At 40.4% G+C, this 18,246-nt stretch overlaps 1 protein-coding gene and 1 pseudogene across 2 annotated transcripts; both read left to right on the top strand.

Moving 5' to 3' along the window:
• The first annotated feature begins 1,226 nt into the window (after positions 1–1,226).
• LOC143414357 (cytosolic sulfotransferase 1-like) lies at positions 1,227–2,821 on the top strand (annotated as a pseudogene). Its single transcript, XR_013094957.1, has 4 exons — positions 1,227–1,963; positions 2,135–2,257; positions 2,341–2,438; positions 2,536–2,821. The product of XR_013094957.1 is annotated as a cytosolic sulfotransferase 1-like (transcript).
• Positions 2,822–7,485: 4,664 nt separating this feature from the next.
• On the top strand, positions 7,486–10,047 carry LOC101467757 (cytosolic sulfotransferase 3). The gene is made up of 7 exons (XM_012917802.3): positions 7,486–7,828; positions 8,154–8,282; positions 8,578–8,678; positions 8,760–8,886; positions 8,983–9,080; positions 9,357–9,531; positions 9,651–10,047. Exons 1-7 carry the CDS (start codon positions 7,690–7,692, stop codon positions 9,761–9,763), a joined length of 882 nt encoding a protein of 293 aa, XP_012773256.2. The 5' UTR covers positions 7,486–7,689; the 3' UTR covers positions 9,764–10,047.
• The last annotated feature ends 8,199 nt before the right edge of the window (positions 10,048–18,246 follow it).

Genomic DNA, 18,246 nt, shown 5'->3' with positions numbered 1-18,246 from the left:
CATGCACTTTAAGGACTTCCTTCCATGACTAGACGAGTCAGTTCCTGCTGGCCATTAGGAAAAAAACAAAAACAAAAAAAACAGCTTGAGGCACTTTCTTAACCCTTGTGTGGTGTTCGTATTTTTGTTACTCAGCCAGTGTTCATGGGTCTGGTGGACCCGCTAGAGTTTTGGCTTTCCAAATTAACACTATCAAACAATTTTATGTTAAATTACTCAACAGATGTTTACTTCATCCCAATTACAAGACATATGAACAGCAAACATGGTTAATTTTTTCCCTTTACCTTTGTTAGATCACATTTATGAATTAATGTGCTTCTCGTTTTTCTTTTATATAAAATGTTATAAATAAATCAGTTATAATCAAGTGGAGTGAGTGGAAAGACACAACACATTTACACGTGAAAAAATAATTAATTGTTTAATTTTTCTTTTGAAAAAAACTGAACACGGGTCTCACAGACCTGAACACCATACAAGGGTTAAATTTGAGAAAATGTCATTAATTTTCTGAAGTTTCCAGACGAACAAGCTACAGTTAGTTTTGTAGTTTTGCCTCTGTACATCACTGCAGCAGATATTAAATCAAACCATAAATATGCGCTCGAAGTTCAGGCTTTTAGCTTCAATTCAAGAAATCTTGCCCAAACTAAACTGTGTAAGAATTACCTCCATTTCTATACACAACCTTCATTTTCAGAAGCTCAAAATTATTCAGACAACTGACTAACAAGCAGTTTCATGGTCAGGTGGTTTGCGTGATAGTCAATGAGAAATGAAGCAGATAAATTGCAAGCTTGTAATGCTTGCAGTGAGGCTAGAACAAGAAGAACAGAGAAATGAGATGTAGGCTAGGGACCAATGCTAAATCCATTGAGATGCTAACCTTTAAATTTGTCTTTGCTCTTAAATTTCTAACTTCTATGCTGTCTTGCTTGTTTCTGGGCCACTACGCCCTCAAAGGCATCCCTTGACACTTTTTTTTGACAAATAAAGGACAGCTCAATTTTAAAGCTGTCATTTTAAAGTCAAACAAACCTTTTCTTAATGATTTTTCATTTTTAAATGGGGATTCTCATACATTTATTCTCTTTCCATGACCCTGGTGTGTTTAAAACTCTTTGGTCAGTGGTCAAACTTCTTCCAACTCATTAGAAAAAACTCACAAAAAAGATAAATAACTAAATGCACACTTATCTCTATCCAGTCTAGTAGTGAAGTGTCCTGTGTGTCGAAGCGTCTCGGGGGCGTTTTGTGAAGCACGTATCGAGGCTTGCTTTGATTACGTATGCAGTGACGTTCGAGGCCTCGCGGGCAGTCCGTACCACGTGACTGATTCAGGGACCGGTTCACCGGTTCGCGCCAGATTCGAAATAAAATGGGCAGCAAAACACAGCTGATTTCCCATCACATTGTGTTGTGGAATTGGATTACGTACGTGTTACATAGTTACTTGAGCATTTCTTCTTTGATGGAACCAGCAAGGAAGACATTTTTTTTTAAATTTCATCTCTCCTAATAAAGTATGCACACAGTAATACATATCACAAATGAGTGTACAAAAACTATGGCTCATCAAAATGTGTGTATAGAGGTCAGTGTTGGGATCAAGTTATTTGCCTCTCTCTCTTTCTAGGAACTACATGGGTCTCCCAGATCCTTGACCTGCTGTATTTTGGTCAGACGTGTCCAGAGAGGCAAAAAACCATCCCCATCTATGAAAGAGTACCCTTTCTGGAGATTGGTAACCTGAATCCAAAGATGGCATGGCAATCAGTCATATTGCTATGGTTATATTATCATGTTACCCGTTTCCCATATCAAAGTTTTCCTTACTCCATGTTCACCCCTCCATGCAGGGAAAGACCTGGCAGACAAGCTGCCCACCACCCCTCGACTCATTAAGACTCATTTTCCTGTCCAGTTTGTGCCAAAGTCCTTCTGGGAGCAAAACTGTAGGGTACAGTAACCTGTGTGCTGTTTTTCAAGAAGCTGATAATAGTACTGATAACAGTGCAATCTAAGGCAGCACGTCAGGCGTAACTTGAACCTTTAAGCCTAATAAGGAGCTCCAAAGTGTCTACTTCTGGTAAAGGTTTAAGATTTTTTTTTTCCCCCCCATCTTCTGCAGATTGTTTATGTAGCCCGCAATGCAAAGGACAACATGGTGTCTTATTTCCACTTTGATCGCATGAATGTGGTTGAGCCAGAGGCTGGAGAATGGATAACTTCCACAGATTTTTGGAAGGACAAAGTATGCATAAATAATACAGTTATCCTTCGTGTGAGGTGTAGATCTTTTCCTCTCATTGCTTAAGTGTTGTTCTTTGATCTTAGTGGTATTTGGCTCCTGGTATGACCATGTGAATGGCTGGTGGAAGAAGAAACAGACTTACTCAAATATTCATTACATGTTCTATGAAGATATGATTGAGGTAATCTGATTTCTTCATTGGCACTTTCTTCTGCATGTTCTCATGCTCTCATCCAGGCGGTTTTAATGCTGCGATTAATTCCATGATGTGTTTCCAGGACACTGAACGGGAAATAGACAAACTCTGCAGCTTCCTCGGTTTGTCTTGTTCTGCTGAGGAGAAGAAAATGATCTCAGGTGGAGTCCAGTTTGATAACAGAATGAGATGGCCAACTATTCTACAGCCCCGGTTATGGACAGAGATGGGCAGTAACGTGTTAGTTGTAATGCGTTACTGTAATCTGATTACTTTTTCAAGTAACGAGTAAAGTAAGGGATTACTATTGCAAAAACGGTAATTAGATTACCGTTACTTTCCCGTAGTGTTACTGCGTTACTAAAACTGTGTTGTTGTTTTTTTTGCGAGAATGTCTCACGACAGTGACGTAAGCGAGTGCGCCGTTAGTGACAACAGCTGTGTGCAGATCAACAATGGATCACATATCGATTGTGGGAGAGAGTATGAGCGTGCAGCGTTTAAAGCGTGGAAGTACTGACCTTTGAGTTTGATTCCATAAAAAGTGACAAAAACATTAGCGTCCATCGTGCGTGGGAAGAAAACTTCTTTTTACAGCGAAAAAAAACCCCTAAACTTCCAAGCAAGCACTGAGTGCGCAACGACGTAATGGGAAATTCACAGAGAAACTCGCGGATTCTTCAACTTACCGCGGCACACCTGCACCAGGGTAAACCTCCGCCTACCGTAGTCCTGCTTTACAGGTGAAAATAGAGCAACAGGACCGCTGAGTCTTTGACTTTATTTATTTTCTGCTGTGTTTTACTTGCATCTATTTGAAAGAGTGAGTGTAAACACAAAAAAATATTTTATTTTATGTGCTGGAATGTGTAGAAAATAGATTTAAATGTTAAACTAATTTATTCAAGTCAGAGAATGTTGCATATAATTAAATTTTTGCTTGATGCATAAAGTTAAAAGATTAAAACTGATAAAAACAAGTTAAAAGAAGAGACTTTTCCATTTGATTATATTTTGTATGATGGATTATGTAGGAAAAAGTAGAATTGGGCTGAAAGATCTATCGCTTTATCACCTCTTCAGGCTGTAAATTGTATTTTTAAAAAGTAACTAAGTAATTACTTTTGAAAATAAGTAATCAGTAAAGTAACGGGATTACTTTTTGAGGGAAGTAATTAGTTACTGATTACTTTTTTCAAGTAACTTGACCAACACTGGTTATGGATTTCAAGATTTCTCCCTTCATGAGAAAAGGTACACACCTAACAGTAATGTGATGCATTTGGTAACATTAGGGGAAAATACCTGTATTATTATTATTATTATTATTATTATATTATTTATTTATTTATTTTTTATTTATTTATTTTCTGCAGGGAAGGTTGGCGACTGGAAGAACCACTTCACCGTCGCTCAGAATGACGTTTTTGATGAAGACTACAAGAAGATGAAAGATCCCACACTTCAGTTCTGCACTGAAATTTGAACAGAGCCAGGCATACAGACTGGATATAGTATGCAGCTACTGCTGTGCAGTGTGTATTACAAAGATCTCATCTAAACAAACTGTGGCATACATGTGACAGAATTATACAGTGGAATAATAAACACTCCAAATACCTTAATTTTACGTGTACACGTTGTGCTTTTATTGTAAAACCTGATGATCAATGCATGGAAGCCAAAAGCACAGTGAGGGGCTGTATTGTCAATTTATTTCTGCACTTGAGCTCAAGATTGCAAACTTTGTTCTCGAAAAGAAAGTTATTCCAAGCCAAACATAAACAGCAAACTATGACCAAGTGTCATCGTGGCTCCAGCCTTAAGTAGACCGCCTGATTGATTGATTGATTGATTGATTGGTAATTTATTTCAACATGTGAACAATATACAAGTACATTTAGAAAAGAAATAAGAGAGAAAAAAAAATACTATACAAATTACATACAAAAACACATTCTGATTAATTTACATGTTGAAAGGGAGTGGGAAGAAGTATACACTTATTTAATCCCACCCCTGTCCCATAAATTATCAGTGAATATTTAGTCAGCTTCCTTACTGATATAATTTGTAATAAAAATAGTGAACAGATTTCTGATATACTATATACTATAATATCACATCATGAATTTTTTGTTTGTTTGTTTTTAAATAGAGACATTCACTTAATTTAAATATTTTCCTTTTCTTTATAGATCGAGAAGATCATATTTTTATAACTCTTTTTGAACAGTTTTATGTTTGGACATTGCTTTAATTCCATATTCAGTTTGTTCCATAGTTTCACTCCTTGAACAGAAACACAAAAGCCTTTTCTTGTAGTACGTACCTTCATTGTTTTGAAGTTACAAAAACCCCTTAAATTATAACTTCCTTCTTTCAAAAAAAACATACTCTGAATATTACCTGGCAGTTCTTTATTTTTTGCTTTGAATAGAATTTGTGCTGTTTGGAATTTCACTATATCGTCAATTTTCAATATTTCAGACTGCAAAAATAGTGAGTTTGTATGTTCCCTATAACCTGCATTGTGGATGATTCGAATTGCTTTCTTTTGAAGAGTAAAAAGTGAATGTAATGTGGTTTTATAGTTATTGCCCCAGACCTCTGCACAATAGCTTAAGTATGGTGAAACCAGTGAACAGTAGAGAATATGAAGTGATGTTCTGTCGAATACCTGTTTTGCCTTGTTTAGTACTGCAATGCTTCGTGATACTTTGGAATGAATATATCTTACGTGAGCTCTCCAGTTAAGTTTTTCATCTATTATTACCCCCAGAAATTATCTAACGAGCCACAGGTGAATGTGATCAGTGACTCACTGACCCGCCGGCAGGAAGGTGGGTAATCAGGAAGAGCCACTACTGATGGGAAGATAAAAATAACTCCCACAAACATACAAACACTGCTAGGAAAGAGAGAAGGGGGAGGTGGGCTAGTGCAAGAAACTTGGAAACCATGACAGATTATGTTCATGCAGTCTGAACCTCAATCTCTTAAAAGTTGTACATTAAGCAACACAAACTGTTCCATAATGCTCAGGAAATGCAACAAAGTGTGCTAGAAATAAAGATCATAATAATATATTGGAAAGCATGAAAAAACAAAATGAAACCAGTACACTTTAAATACAACACTAATGCCTTTCATCTTTGTCCAAGAAAGAGATCCTGTGAATCCTGGTGCTTGGATCTTGTAGTGTAGGCATTGGAGAGTAGACAGTTGGTTGAGCAGGTCAAAGTACTATATTACAACTACAAAAAATGTATATTAAAAGTAAGGTGATAACATAATGGTAACAAAATGTGACTCTTCCTACAGAGTACAAGTAAGAGACTATATTGCATAGAGTATGATAAAAAGCTGGATATTACAGTTTTTTCTGATTGCTTAAGCACATTTTTTGTAACCATTGGCTAATTTTGCAAAACTCTTCACACAAATAAGAAAACCTGTCACCCAATAATCAAAACATTGTAGTTCTCTTGCAAAAGCAAACACAGCTAGATTAACTCTTCACACCTTCGTAAAAATGGTGTTTCCGTATCAAACAGTACACACAAGCCATCATCTACTAAGCACACAATGCGCCAACTGCACACTGATGGTATGAATACAAAACACATCTGGCTTTTGCTTTCTCTGTGCACAAGGTAGGCTATGTCAGTTTGAGCTTATACTTCTGTCATAGATCCATAAGCATAGAGGGATCCAAACTTCAAGTACTGGTGTACTTGAAACACATCAAAACAAACACAAGTGTTTATTTCCAAGTATAGGATTATTTGCAATCGCCATAATGACTATATGGGTTACTTGGTCTGCAGTGAACATGCTTCCTCTGCCCCCAGCATCTGGTCATCTAGCAATTCTGTAAAGTAACAATTTCAGTATTTTTACATCAATGGTATTGGTGTGTTTCTCATTGGCATATGGCAGTGCTACAAATCTTTGTGCGAAGTGACTGTACTAACCGATTCTCATTTCAAGATGTCCTTATGGTACTTGCTACAGTGTAGCGGCTCGAGTTAGGCTGGACCCGTTGGCCAGCTACCCTCAGGGTCATTCCACGGTTGATTACATGGTCCACTATTGTAGCTCTGATGTCATCAGCAATTCTATTTCTTACTCTTCCTACCCTTCCTCTCCCCCCTCCTCCTCTTCCTCTCCCCCCTCCTCGTCTTCCTCTTGCTCCTCCTTGTCCTTGTCGTCCTCTTCATCCTACTTCTTCACCTCCACGTCCTCTTCCTCGGCCTCCTCTACTTCTCACTCTTTCTGCTCCCTCCATTGTACTCCGCACACAGAGCTTACCTGTATTATAGTGCTTAGGCTGATTGCAAAGTGAACTAATTATCTAAGAAAGTTTTGACATGTGAAAGTGTGCCAGACAGTTGGCAAATTAGTGTTAATGATAGCCATACATGTGTATACTTTTGCTAGGAGTGTGTTGGAAATTTGGTAATTGAGTGTTGTGCAGTGAATTGTGCCTACAGTTTTGCAAAGTGTGTGTTACAAAATTGCAAACTGAGTGCAAAGCAGTTTTTGTGCTTTTAGTTTTGCAAACTCAGTGAGTGGTTTTGCTATAAGTCTGAATAGTTTGAGGAATTGTGCTACAGGAATCACAGTTAGGGTTTAAGCATTCAGAAAAAACTGTAATAAGACCTACCTTGGCACTTGTGCAGGTGGAGCCAAAGGGAAGACATGCTTCACCATATTTTCTAGTCTTTGGCTTAGAATGAACTTTGCTTGGAAACATATTCAGCGATGCTTCATCTCCTGCTTTGCGTTAGTGTGGGAGCCCCGTCAAAAACCTTTCATGCTATGCTAGCAGTGTCCAAACAATCTTTTTTTTTCCCTTTTCATACCATGCCCAGGGGGCGGGCCCCACACCTTGGGAAGCTCTACTTTGAGGTATTGGACACCGATGGTAAACTGCCATCAGACCCTAAATCAGACCCTGTTATCTGTTGTTATCAATATTTTTTTTTAATTATTTCTTGGTGAGTGGACATATTGGTTACACTTTGACTAATCATTAATCAGTAACACAACCTTCAGAAGCAAAGTGCACTGAGGGTGTAATTACTGAAGGTTACTCATTTCTGATGTCAAGGAGGAACAGAGAATAAAACAGTAAAGCAGACAAAAAAATTACATCATATGGGAGAAAGATACTCTAAAGTGTGGAATAAAAACTCAGGCAGTTATTCTAATAATAAAAAAAAGTCAAGAGATGGAGGTGCGACCTCGACCAGAACTGTTTGACTTCCATGGAGTTGGCATGATCACAGACTTTACAGAAAACTGGGACAACATACAGAACTTCAAAGCAAGACCAGATGATATTCTTATTGCTACGTACCCTAAAGCAGGTAAGGTTAATTTAACCTTAGTAGACAGAATTGTGCCAGCCTGGGTGAACATAAGAAAGTGAAGACATGTGAAAGTAAACTGATTTAAACTCAAATCAAAGCCTTGGAAATTATTTTAGACTCTCTTTATCTCTCTGTGTGTTTTATTGGCTTTAAAAAACCTTTGAGCTAAATGTTGTGCTGAAAGGCACTATATAAATAAAGCTTAAGGGCATGTACAAGGGTTGTGTGGAGCTAGTTACTATAGTATTTTTTTTAAATAAATAATTTCATGGATTGCTATATTTCCCACTGAACAGCATGGTTTTATCTCTTTCAACCTCAGGAACCACATGGGTCTCCTACATCCTAGATCTTCTGTATTTTGCGCACATGGGTCAAGACCGTCAGACTTCCATCCCTCTTCATGACAGAGTACCCTTCCTGGAGATATGCGAACCCCCTATGCCCAAAGGTCTCAGATCAGTTCTGATTGCAGAAATTTTTTGTGTGTCACATGTTGAAACAGCAGCTGCTAAAATGCAACCTCAGTGTGTTTCACATTCACTGTTGTCTAAACAGAGTGATATAATTTTTTTTTTTGCTTGATATTTGGTTATTTTTCAAATCTATTTGGTTATTAGACACTCAAAATTGTTTGCAAACTCACTCGAAAGTGCCTTAAAATGTTGGCCTTTTAGCCATGTTGACCTCTGACATCTAGAAAAGTCCAACTTATTAGGGGCAAACCAATCATTCTTACCTTACAGGTACAGACTTGGCAGACATACTTCCCACCACTCCTCGTCTCATTAAAACTCATCTACCAGTCCAGTTTGTACCAAAGTCCTTCTGGAAGCAGCGCTGCAGGGTAAAATGCATATATACCTGTAACCATAGAGACATGGGATTTATGAAACAGATTAGAACTTGTTGTTGTCTGGTTCTGCAGGTAGTCTACGTGGCCCGCAATGCAAAAGACAATGCAGTGTCCTACTTCCATTTTGAACGCATGGACAGTGGTATGCCAGAACCGGGGAAATGGAGCACCTTCCTGCAGAACTTCATGGAGGGGAAGAGTGAGTTCAGTTTAGTTTTACTGTAAAAAGAAGAGACCATGTTTTCATTTTATTTCTCATGTAAACACTCTGTTGTGTTTTGTTGTGTGTTTGTAGTGGTTTTTGGATCGTGGTATGACCATGTGAACGGCTGGTGTGAGAAGAAGCAGACTTATTCAAATTTTCACTACATGTTCTATGAAGATTTGATTGAGGTATCATGAGCTGTGCTAAAGAATGCCATTTACAACAAAGCTCATTACATTAAAAAGTGTCTTGAGTTTGTTAATAAACACGTTGCCCTTGCTGAAAGATTAAATAGCTTTTAGGAAATACTTAGCCTTCGTCTGGTGTTCTAGTCTGTGGGACTCGCTTTCTATGTTTACCAAAAGAAACATTATGCAGTTGTTATTTTAACTTCAAATTCTTTGCCTTTGTATCATTTTCTTTGAAGAACATATAAATGAAATATAAAATAACACTTCACACAGGACTGTGGACGAGAAATAGACCGACTGTGTTCCTTCCTTAGTTTGTCTCCATCACCTGAAGAGAAGGAAAGAGTCAAAGCCAGCGTGACTTTTGACAATATGAAACAAAATAAAATGACCAACTACTCCACCTTCGATTCAATGAACCAGACTATATCTCCTTTCATGAGAAAAGGTATAAATGTCTAAACCTAAAAGTTGTTTTGTTCCCCTCTGTGTTTCTTCTGAGAACTGTGTACTGCATTTATGAATAGGTTGATCAAATAACCTGAATTATTTTCTCTGTTTCTTCAGGAAAAGTTGGTGACTGGAAGAACCACTTCACTGTGGCCCAGAATGAACAGTTTGATGAAGACTACAAGCAGAAAATGAAGAATCCTGATCTAAAGTTTCGTTATGAAATTTAGATCCCCAGCTGGGTGTGATGGAACTCTGCACTGATATGTGATTAAAGAGTTAAGAAATAAGCCAAATTTGATATGAAATTTAAACAAACTAAATTTCAGGTAGCGGGGGGGCTAGGAGGAGTGGGCCGTCCGACTGCGGTCTGGGGCCTCCCTGCTGCTGCGGAGTCGGGGCGGTCTGCCTCTCCCCACCGCAGGGAAAAGGGTAACACCACCTGGGTCTGGGTGCAGTTCCCCCCTCCAGGGGCAAGGGTACCTAGACCCGGTTAGTAGAGTACGCTTGGGGAGTGTGATCGTGTACACAGCGTCCCTTTATGTCTGTCTCCACGTCGGTTGAGTGTGAAGTACATATGAGAGCATGAGGGTGGGAATGGATGTTTGTGTCTGTGTGTGCCTGTATGTCTGTGTCTATATGTCAGGTTGGGTATCAGACGCCACCTCTCTGGGGACATCTCGGGCCCTCCAAGGTTTGGAGGCCTATCTCCACCCACCACCACTTCCCCTGCCGGTGGCGGACTCCCTCAGGTATCGGTGCGTTGGTGGTTCTTTGTATCTGGGGGTGGGCGTCCGGGTACACACCAGCTCACTCCTTGGCGGCCGCTTATTGGGGCTCGCTCGGGCCACCTCGGAGGTGGGGTGCCCCCGGCCTCTCGGCCTGGGGCTCGGTCACTCAGGCACAGCTGGCTGCCGGCGGAGCTCACGGGCGCGTCACTGCAACTCCCCCTGGCTTCTGCTCCGCGGCTGCTGAATGAGCCCTCATCTGGGACTCTCCTTAGCTCTTACTGGGACAGTGACGCAGCTGCCCCTCTGTGGGTCTTCCTTGGTCTCTTGTGTTCTGGGGGCCTCTGGATGTCTGGAGTTTTGATCTCCTCCATACCTGCTTGATACCATAGAGGACAGGGCTGTGGCTCCCCACACTCTATAGCAGATCATTGCATGGAGAAACCTTTGGAATGCAAGCATGCTGATCCACACAGGTATGCACACAGGTGTACACATGGGTATTCACAGATGCGGACTACAGCTTTCTTGGCTGCTGCCTCAAAGCACACTGTGCGCTGTCTATCTTGCGTGCTGCACAATATCGTTTATTATTTAGTAACTATTGATATCTATGACTAGCTAGTTTATTGTGATGGTGCTTTTTTTTTTTTTTCTATTATTATGTTGCTCTTTGTTGTTTGCTGTCTCCCCTGTTTTTTTTGTTTTCTCTCTCTCTCTTCCCCCCCTTCTCACCGTCTCTTCTCCCCTTTGGTTTTCTTTCTTTCTCTCCCCCTCTTTCTTTCATTCTTTCCCCCTGTCCTAAAAAAAAAAAAAAAAAAAAAAGGATGAAAAAAAAAAAAAAAAAAAAGATGCCAACTTAAGAAATGCAAGTATTTAGTTTTGTGTCAGGAGAGCAGGTAATAAACTGCTCAAGTTTTGGCTTTGGCTTAATAAATTTAGGGGTCCTAGAGGAACCCTTTTGAGTGAGGTGGTGTTACGCCCCTCTGCAGCCCCTAATCTCCTCAGTGTGTTCAGCTGTTGCTAATTGGCCACACCTAGTAAGGTATAAATAAACGCATACCTGTGGCAGGCTATTCAGGAAGCTCACTAGTCGTTGCCTTTGTGGCAACAGCCATTTGAGCCAACCTGGGATGTCATTTTAAGCTAAAACCTCTTCTCACTTACACTCTGATATTCGTCTCCTTTTTTATGTTGCAGCCTCGAGCCGGGTCATAACACCTCCCCTTAAGTTTTCCAAAAAAAAAAACAGATAGATGATCCTCAAGTACTTAGGGAAAATATTCTGTGGAGTCATGAGACAGTTTGTGGATAGTTTGAATTAGTTATTTGTGGTAGTGAGATCATAAATGGTCAGAGGGCCCAGTGGCGCCAGTGTCCGGCAGCCTCGCCTCTGTCAGTGCGCCCCAGGGTGGCTGTGGCTACAATGTAGCTTGCCATCACCAGTGTGTGAATGTGTGTGTGAATGGGTGGATGACTGGATATGTAAAGCGCTTTGGTGTCCTTAGGGACTAGTAAAGCGCTATATAAATACAGGCCATTTACCAAAATACAGGCCATAAAGCTAACACAGTATTTCATAAAATGAACATCAAACAATTGATGGAACCATGATTCTGCTCCGTCTGAAAATCCTGAATGCTTTTCTGGGTTCTCCATTAGGTCATAGTAGTTCACAGCCCGGGATTCCAAGCATTCTGATCAGGTACTACACTGTGACGTCGTCAGACTACATGCCACCGATTGGCTGATAAGTAGCGTCAGTTAATGAGTCATTGAGCGCCATTTGCGAAAATTAAAACTGCAATTTTTGAATTTCGGTGATTATATTTGAATCAGGGAAATTTTGCCCCATACAGTCAGAAATATTGTATTTCTGATCACTTATCAGTACATATCCTTGTTTTTACATCTATAAAAACAAAGCTGACACTTGTGAGACTTGATCAAAGGTGTAAGCATCTCAGCAGATGCCTTTGTGTCAAAGTAACTGAGGATAAAACAGAAAAACATGAAGGAGATTTTCCTGGCCTGGGATTTTATAGCAGATAACCTTAAAAATATTCTGCAGTAGATACATTTGTTCAGTACTGAAGTGAAGAAATTAGGCTTACGTGTTGGAAATTTAAAAAACAAAAACCAGTGGCAGACAGCGCTGTAAACAACGGTAGCCTGGTGGGTAATAAGCAAGCGAATAACGCAGAAAACAGACTTTTTTTATGGGAATCTATTCCTGAGAGAGAGAGACGGAGAGCTCTGCATGACGTGTGATTTTTATCGTGGTGGAGTTAAAACAGCAAAAGTAAGAGGGAATTTAAGGTGTTTATTTAATGTTTATGTGAAGCGAAACGTGAAGCTAGTTTGGATCTTCTTTTGCTGCTGGTTCAGTCAATGTTGTTTGAAGATAGATCAAACCTGCAGCTTCAGAATCTAGCGCAAAAAAGACAAACACAAAGAGCGGAGCCGCCGAAGTGTGAAAATGTTTCACTCAGTACAGTGCGCTCCAGCTGTGAGGCTCCAGCTGCTGTTATGCAGCTGATGAATTGGTAATTGTGCACTAACTGGTCCTGGTATTCTCCTAACCCCAAAGCTGTTGCTGCTGAGAAAAATGTAATTTACACAGCTGGAGAAGCAATGTACAGGAAGTACCTCCCCACTCTGCTTTTTCTGATTTCACAGTAGTCCTCCAGTCTGTCTCCCAGTCATTTTCACACATCTCCATAATGATGTTGGTGGTACAGGACCACTGTTTTATCTACTCAGACAATCACTATCAGACACGTAGTAGTAAACAAAACTAAAGTAAACAAAATCAAACATCAACATTTTTATGTATTTCAAGATTTTTATTATTTGTATTGTAATGGCTGATGGATGGTGAAGACTTTGCAATATAACTGTTGTTGTGAATATTTTCACAACAACAGTTATATTTTCACAACTGTTGTTGTGAAAAAAAAAAACCCAACAATCAAATGACCCCCTATGAGCAAGCACATGGCGACAGTGGGAAGGAAAAACTCCCTTTGAACAGGAAGAAACCTCCAGCAGATCCAGGCTCAGGGAGGGGCGGCTATCTGCTGCAACCGGTTGGGGGGGGGGGGGTGTTATTTATATTTTACTGCTGTTAATATTTCCACGTCTCTAACATGCGTGGTGCATAAGGTGCAACAACCTCGTGTTGCTTTTTAATAATAGGGGCACGCTGTGTTTTCTGCGGTTTAATAGGAAGAGGAGGTAGGGGTGGAAGTACATTTTTATTTGTGTTTATGTCCCACGTCTCTAACATGCGTGGTGCATAAGGTGCAACAACCTCGTGTTGCTTTTTAATAATGGGGGCACGCTGTGTTTTCTGCGGTTTAATAGGAAGAGGAGGTAGGGGTGGAAGTACATTTTTATTTGTGTTTATGTCCCACGTCTCTAACATGCGTGGTGCATAAGGTGCAACAACCTCGTGTTGCTTTTTAATAATAGGGGCACGCTGTGTTTTCTGCGGTTTAATAGGAAGAGGAGGTAGGGGTGGAAGTACATTTTTATTTGTGTTTATGTCCCACGTCTCTAATATGCGTGGTGCATAAGGTGCAACAACCTCGTGTTGCTTTTTAATAATAGGGGCACGCTGTGTTTTCTGCGGTTTAATAGGAAGAGGAGGCAGGGGTGGGATTAAATTCTTAGCTGGTGAGTCTTTAGCTACAGACACAACCCTATTTGATTTATTAACAAACAGGCATTCCGTTTTAGGTGCTGTTTGTTCTGAGCTGCTCCGTTGCTGACAACGGAAGAAACCAACCCGATCACTACTGCCAGCCTCACCCCACTCCCGACTTACCCTTTGTACGTCCCGCACTCTCTCTGTCGTTGGTCGGATTGTGTGCTCCCAGCCGTTGTGGAGTGATGGGAGCGTTGCAAACCTGACGCATTTTTTCTCCTTTTTTGTGGCTTCTTTTTCAGCCCGCAATTCTTCAGTTGTGCAAACCTTTGCACGGGAAACGTGATCGTTAGCTCTACCATAAACGTGAGACATATTTAATAACGGTTGACTTTCAGCAGTATTTTAGACTCAGCGATACTTTAGACGGACCAACTTTGGAGTGCACTGGTGTAGAGTGTCGCCAAGGCTCTATTTATGCTATTTGGGAGCTCCTTCGAAGCACCTTTGTTGTGACGTTGCAAAGGCCTTTGATGTGACGTTGCAAAGGCCTTTGATCTGTCCGAGCTTAAGCCCCGCCCCCGTTGTCTGTGACGGTTCTCAGGCTGTGGCAGGGTCTGCACGCTTGAAGTACGCGCACTACGTACGGTGCGTACTATAAGTACGAGACGTGCGGAAGTGAGAGGCTTGTGAAATGGGACGGTCTAGTCTCCGTCGCGCTTCCCAGGTTGCCTAGCAACCATGATACTAACTGCTGGAAACGTGTCATACAACTTTGTTTGACAGAAATGAAGGAGAACATATTTTGTTCATTTGTTTGTTTGTTTCTACAAGAGCTTTGTGTGATTTGATAAGTATCTGAGGCTGAGACCACAGGACAGTAAAACATGATTTTTGGGCTTCATTTCTGTACTGAACAGTCATTTAAGATTAGTTAGTAAATAAGAATTAGCTAATGTTGTTCATGAGACTAAAGTCATATCACTTTGGTAATGTAAATATAATATGGCCAATATTATAGTTATTATATTAATCATTATTAGCTATTACAGCAGTGAACATGAACTCTGTGTCAAATACTGAGCCTCAGTACAGATTCAAGTTGCAGTTATTTATGTCTTATCACCTTAAATCTTCACTCAAAGACAAGTATCTTTGACAGTGCATATATAGGTGTATCATATATAGGAGACAAATGTTGTTCCTTCAGTATGTTGGCATTACTAAATTTGGCTCATTGCTTACATACATTTATAAAAAGAAAATGTACAAGCTGTGATAACTGTTTCTGATAAAATGAAGAGTAGACTGATATATTAAATATTCCTTTATTGGGTGAGAAAATCAGACCATGTCATAACTGCTTTAAGTCATACAGAATAGATATCAGAGCCTTAAACAGGCTGGCTTCTGCTAAATGGGTCAAACTGGGCAGAAGTACATTTATTTTTAGGTCCATTCTGCTGCTGATACATACAAACCGGATTGCAAAAAAGTTGGGACACTAAACAAATTGTGAATAAAAACTGAATGCAATGATGTGGAGATGGCAAATGTCAATATTTTATTCAGAATAGAACGTAGATGACAGATCAAACGTTTAATCCGAGAAAATGTATCATTTCAAAGGAAAAATATGTTGATTTAAAATTACACGGTGTCAACAAATCCCAAAAAACTTGGGACAAGTAGCAATAAGAGGCTGGAAAAAGTAAATTTGAGCATAACGAAGAGCTGGAAGACCAATTAACACTGATTAGGTTAATTGGCAACATGATTGGGTATAAAAAGAGCTTCTCAGAGTGGCAGTGTCTCTCAGAAGCCAAGATGGGTAGAGGATCACCAATTCCCACAATGTTGCGCAGAAAGACAGTGGAGCAATATCAGAAAGGTGTTACCCAGCGAAAAATTGCAAAGACTTTGCAGTTATCATCATCAACTGTGCATAACATCATCTGAAGATTCAGAGAATCTGGAACAATCTCTGTGCGTAAGAGTCAAGGGCGTAAACCCATACTGGATGCTCCGGGCCCTTAAACGACACTGCACCACAAACAGGAATGCTACTGTAAAGGAAATCACAGAATGGGCTCAGGAATACTTCCAGAAACCATTGTCAGTGAACACAATCCACCGTGCCATCCGCCGTTGCCAGCTGAAACTCTACAGTGCAAAGAAGAAGCCATTTCTAAGCAAGATCCACAAGCTCAGGCGTTTTCACTGGGCCAGGGATCATTTCAAATGGAGTGTGGCAAAATGGAAGACTGTTCTGTGGTCAGACGAGTCACGATTCGAAGTTCTTTTTGGAAATGTGGGACGCCATGTCATCCGGACCAAAGAGGACAAGGACAACCCAAGTTGTTATCAACGCTCAGTTCAGAAGCCTGCATCTCTGATGGTATGGGGTGGCATGAGTGCGTGTGGCATGGGCAGCTTGCATGTCTGGAAAGGCACCATCAATGCAGAAAAATATATTCAGGTTCTAGAACAATATATGCTCCCATCCAGACGTCATCTCTTTCAGGGAAGACCCTGTATTTTTCAACAAGATAATGCCAGACCACATTCTGCATCAATCACAACATCATGGCTGCGTAGGAGAAGGATCCGGGTACTGTCTGCAGTCCAGATCTTTCACCTATAGAGAACATTTGGCGCATCATAAAGAAGAAGGTGCGACAAAGAAGGCCCAAGACGATTGAACAGTTAGAGGCCTGTATTAGACAAGAATGGGAGAGCATTCCTATTTCTAAACTTGAGAAACTGGTCTCCTCGGTCCCCAGACGTCTGTTGAGTGTTGTAAGAAGAAGGGGACATGCCACACAGTGGTGAAAATGGCCTTGTCCCAACTTTTTTGGGATTTGTTGACACCATGACATTTTGTATCACCATATTTTTCCCTTAAAATGATCAATTTTCTCAGTTTCAACTTTTGTTCTGTGATTTACGTTCTATTCTGAATAAAATATTGACATTTGCCATCTCCACGTCGTTGCATTCAGTTTTTATTCACAATTTGTTTAGTGTCCCAACTTTTTTGGAATCCGGTTTGTACTTTAGGTTTCTGAATATTAAACTTGTTGCTGCCTTTCATAGTGTGTAACTTGAAGGCCCTGAGTACTTTCTCCCACACTGAAAACACTGGAATGATAAAATATTTTGAACATTACCTAATGAGACTGATTCAGGACAGGCAATTAGTTATTTTAAACTTTCCTAGCAGTCCTTCACAAACAGGGAACAGTCTGTCTATTCTCTCCATCTGTCAGCTGCTGCTGGCTCTTCCTCCTCCTCTTCCTCACTGCTGAGTTTGTCCTGGTGGATCATCAGGGGTGCAAAGCCTCACAGGTGATGTGCAGCAGTGGGTCCCTCAGTCTGTCCTCACTCTGGACACTTGCAGTTGTCACACATGGAAATCAAATGTGTGATAAGCTGCAGGATTCAAACACAAGTGTAACTTATAAATACATGTTCATACTTTTATTCCACAATCAGAGAGAAAGAGAGAGAGAGAGTGCAGGACAGACAGACAGGTGACAGTCTCAGGTGTACACACTGCTACAAAACAGCACAAGAGAAGGAGGATTTAGTGTTTGTGTTATTACGAGTGCTAAACAAGAAGAGTTCCCAGTGGACACATGTGTGACTCCTGTGATTAAAACATCTTTCTTTCAGCTTAACGAGTGAACCGTCAGCTCGTTCAAACACACGTTAAAGCCCGTTTGGCTCGACACCACCGAACAGAGGCAGCAATATAACATAGCTAACATTAACAGTGCAGTGGATCCTGCTTGTGCCGTGATATTTGGCAGCATTCACTGACTTTCAGCTTGTTGTGTTTGTGGATATATGACTGACTTTAATTATCCATAAAAGTATCACATTTTCTGTAAGATTAATGTCAAGTATTGAACGGCGTATATTTTAAAGTAAGGCTTTAAAACCCAGTTAGTACTAAAATTGCTAATGGCACTTAACTTTGCCGGTATGTGGCCAACAGTAATGTTTTAACGTTCTTCTTTATTAAACATTTGTGCGTAAATAAGTGACATAATATTCAGTACTTACTTTAAAAAAAGTTTACTCTTCGGGTGCCACGCTTCTGCCGTTTTTTTCCGGCAAAATTATCCACACCACCGCCGCGCTATAAAGTCTTGGATATGTTGGGCCATGGAGGATACACCAACCCATCCTTAAAATTCAGGAAAATGAGGGCCGCATTTGGAGCAGCCTTTGAATTGGGACAGCCTTCGTTGCATCGCTGTGACCTAATCGGCCTTAAAATGCGGCCTTTAAGGCTGCAGACCCTGAATACAGTGCACCTTAGCATATACTA

Source organism: Maylandia zebra, linkage group LG20 (assembly GCF_041146795.1).
Source record: "Maylandia zebra isolate NMK-2024a linkage group LG20, Mzebra_GT3a, whole genome shotgun sequence".
Lineage (NCBI taxonomy): Eukaryota > Metazoa > Chordata > Actinopteri > Cichliformes > Cichlidae > Maylandia > Maylandia zebra.
Note: the sequence above shows the minus strand (reverse complement) of the source record. Positions and strands in the feature narration are given on the sequence as shown.

Excerpts from the sequence above, each read along its gene's own strand:
- LOC101467757 (XM_012917802.3), top strand. The coding sequence starts at position 7,690 with ATGGAGGTGCGACCTCGACCAGAACTGTTTGACTTCCATGGAGTTGGC. Across the intron at positions 8,887-8,982 it reads GAACTTCATGGAGGGGAAGA|TGGTTTTTGGATCGTGGTAT; the intron begins GTGAGTTCAGTT and ends GTGTGTTTGTAG. Across the intron at positions 9,081-9,356 it reads TCTATGAAGATTTGATTGAG|GACTGTGGACGAGAAATAGA; the intron begins GTATCATGAGCT and ends CACTTCACACAG.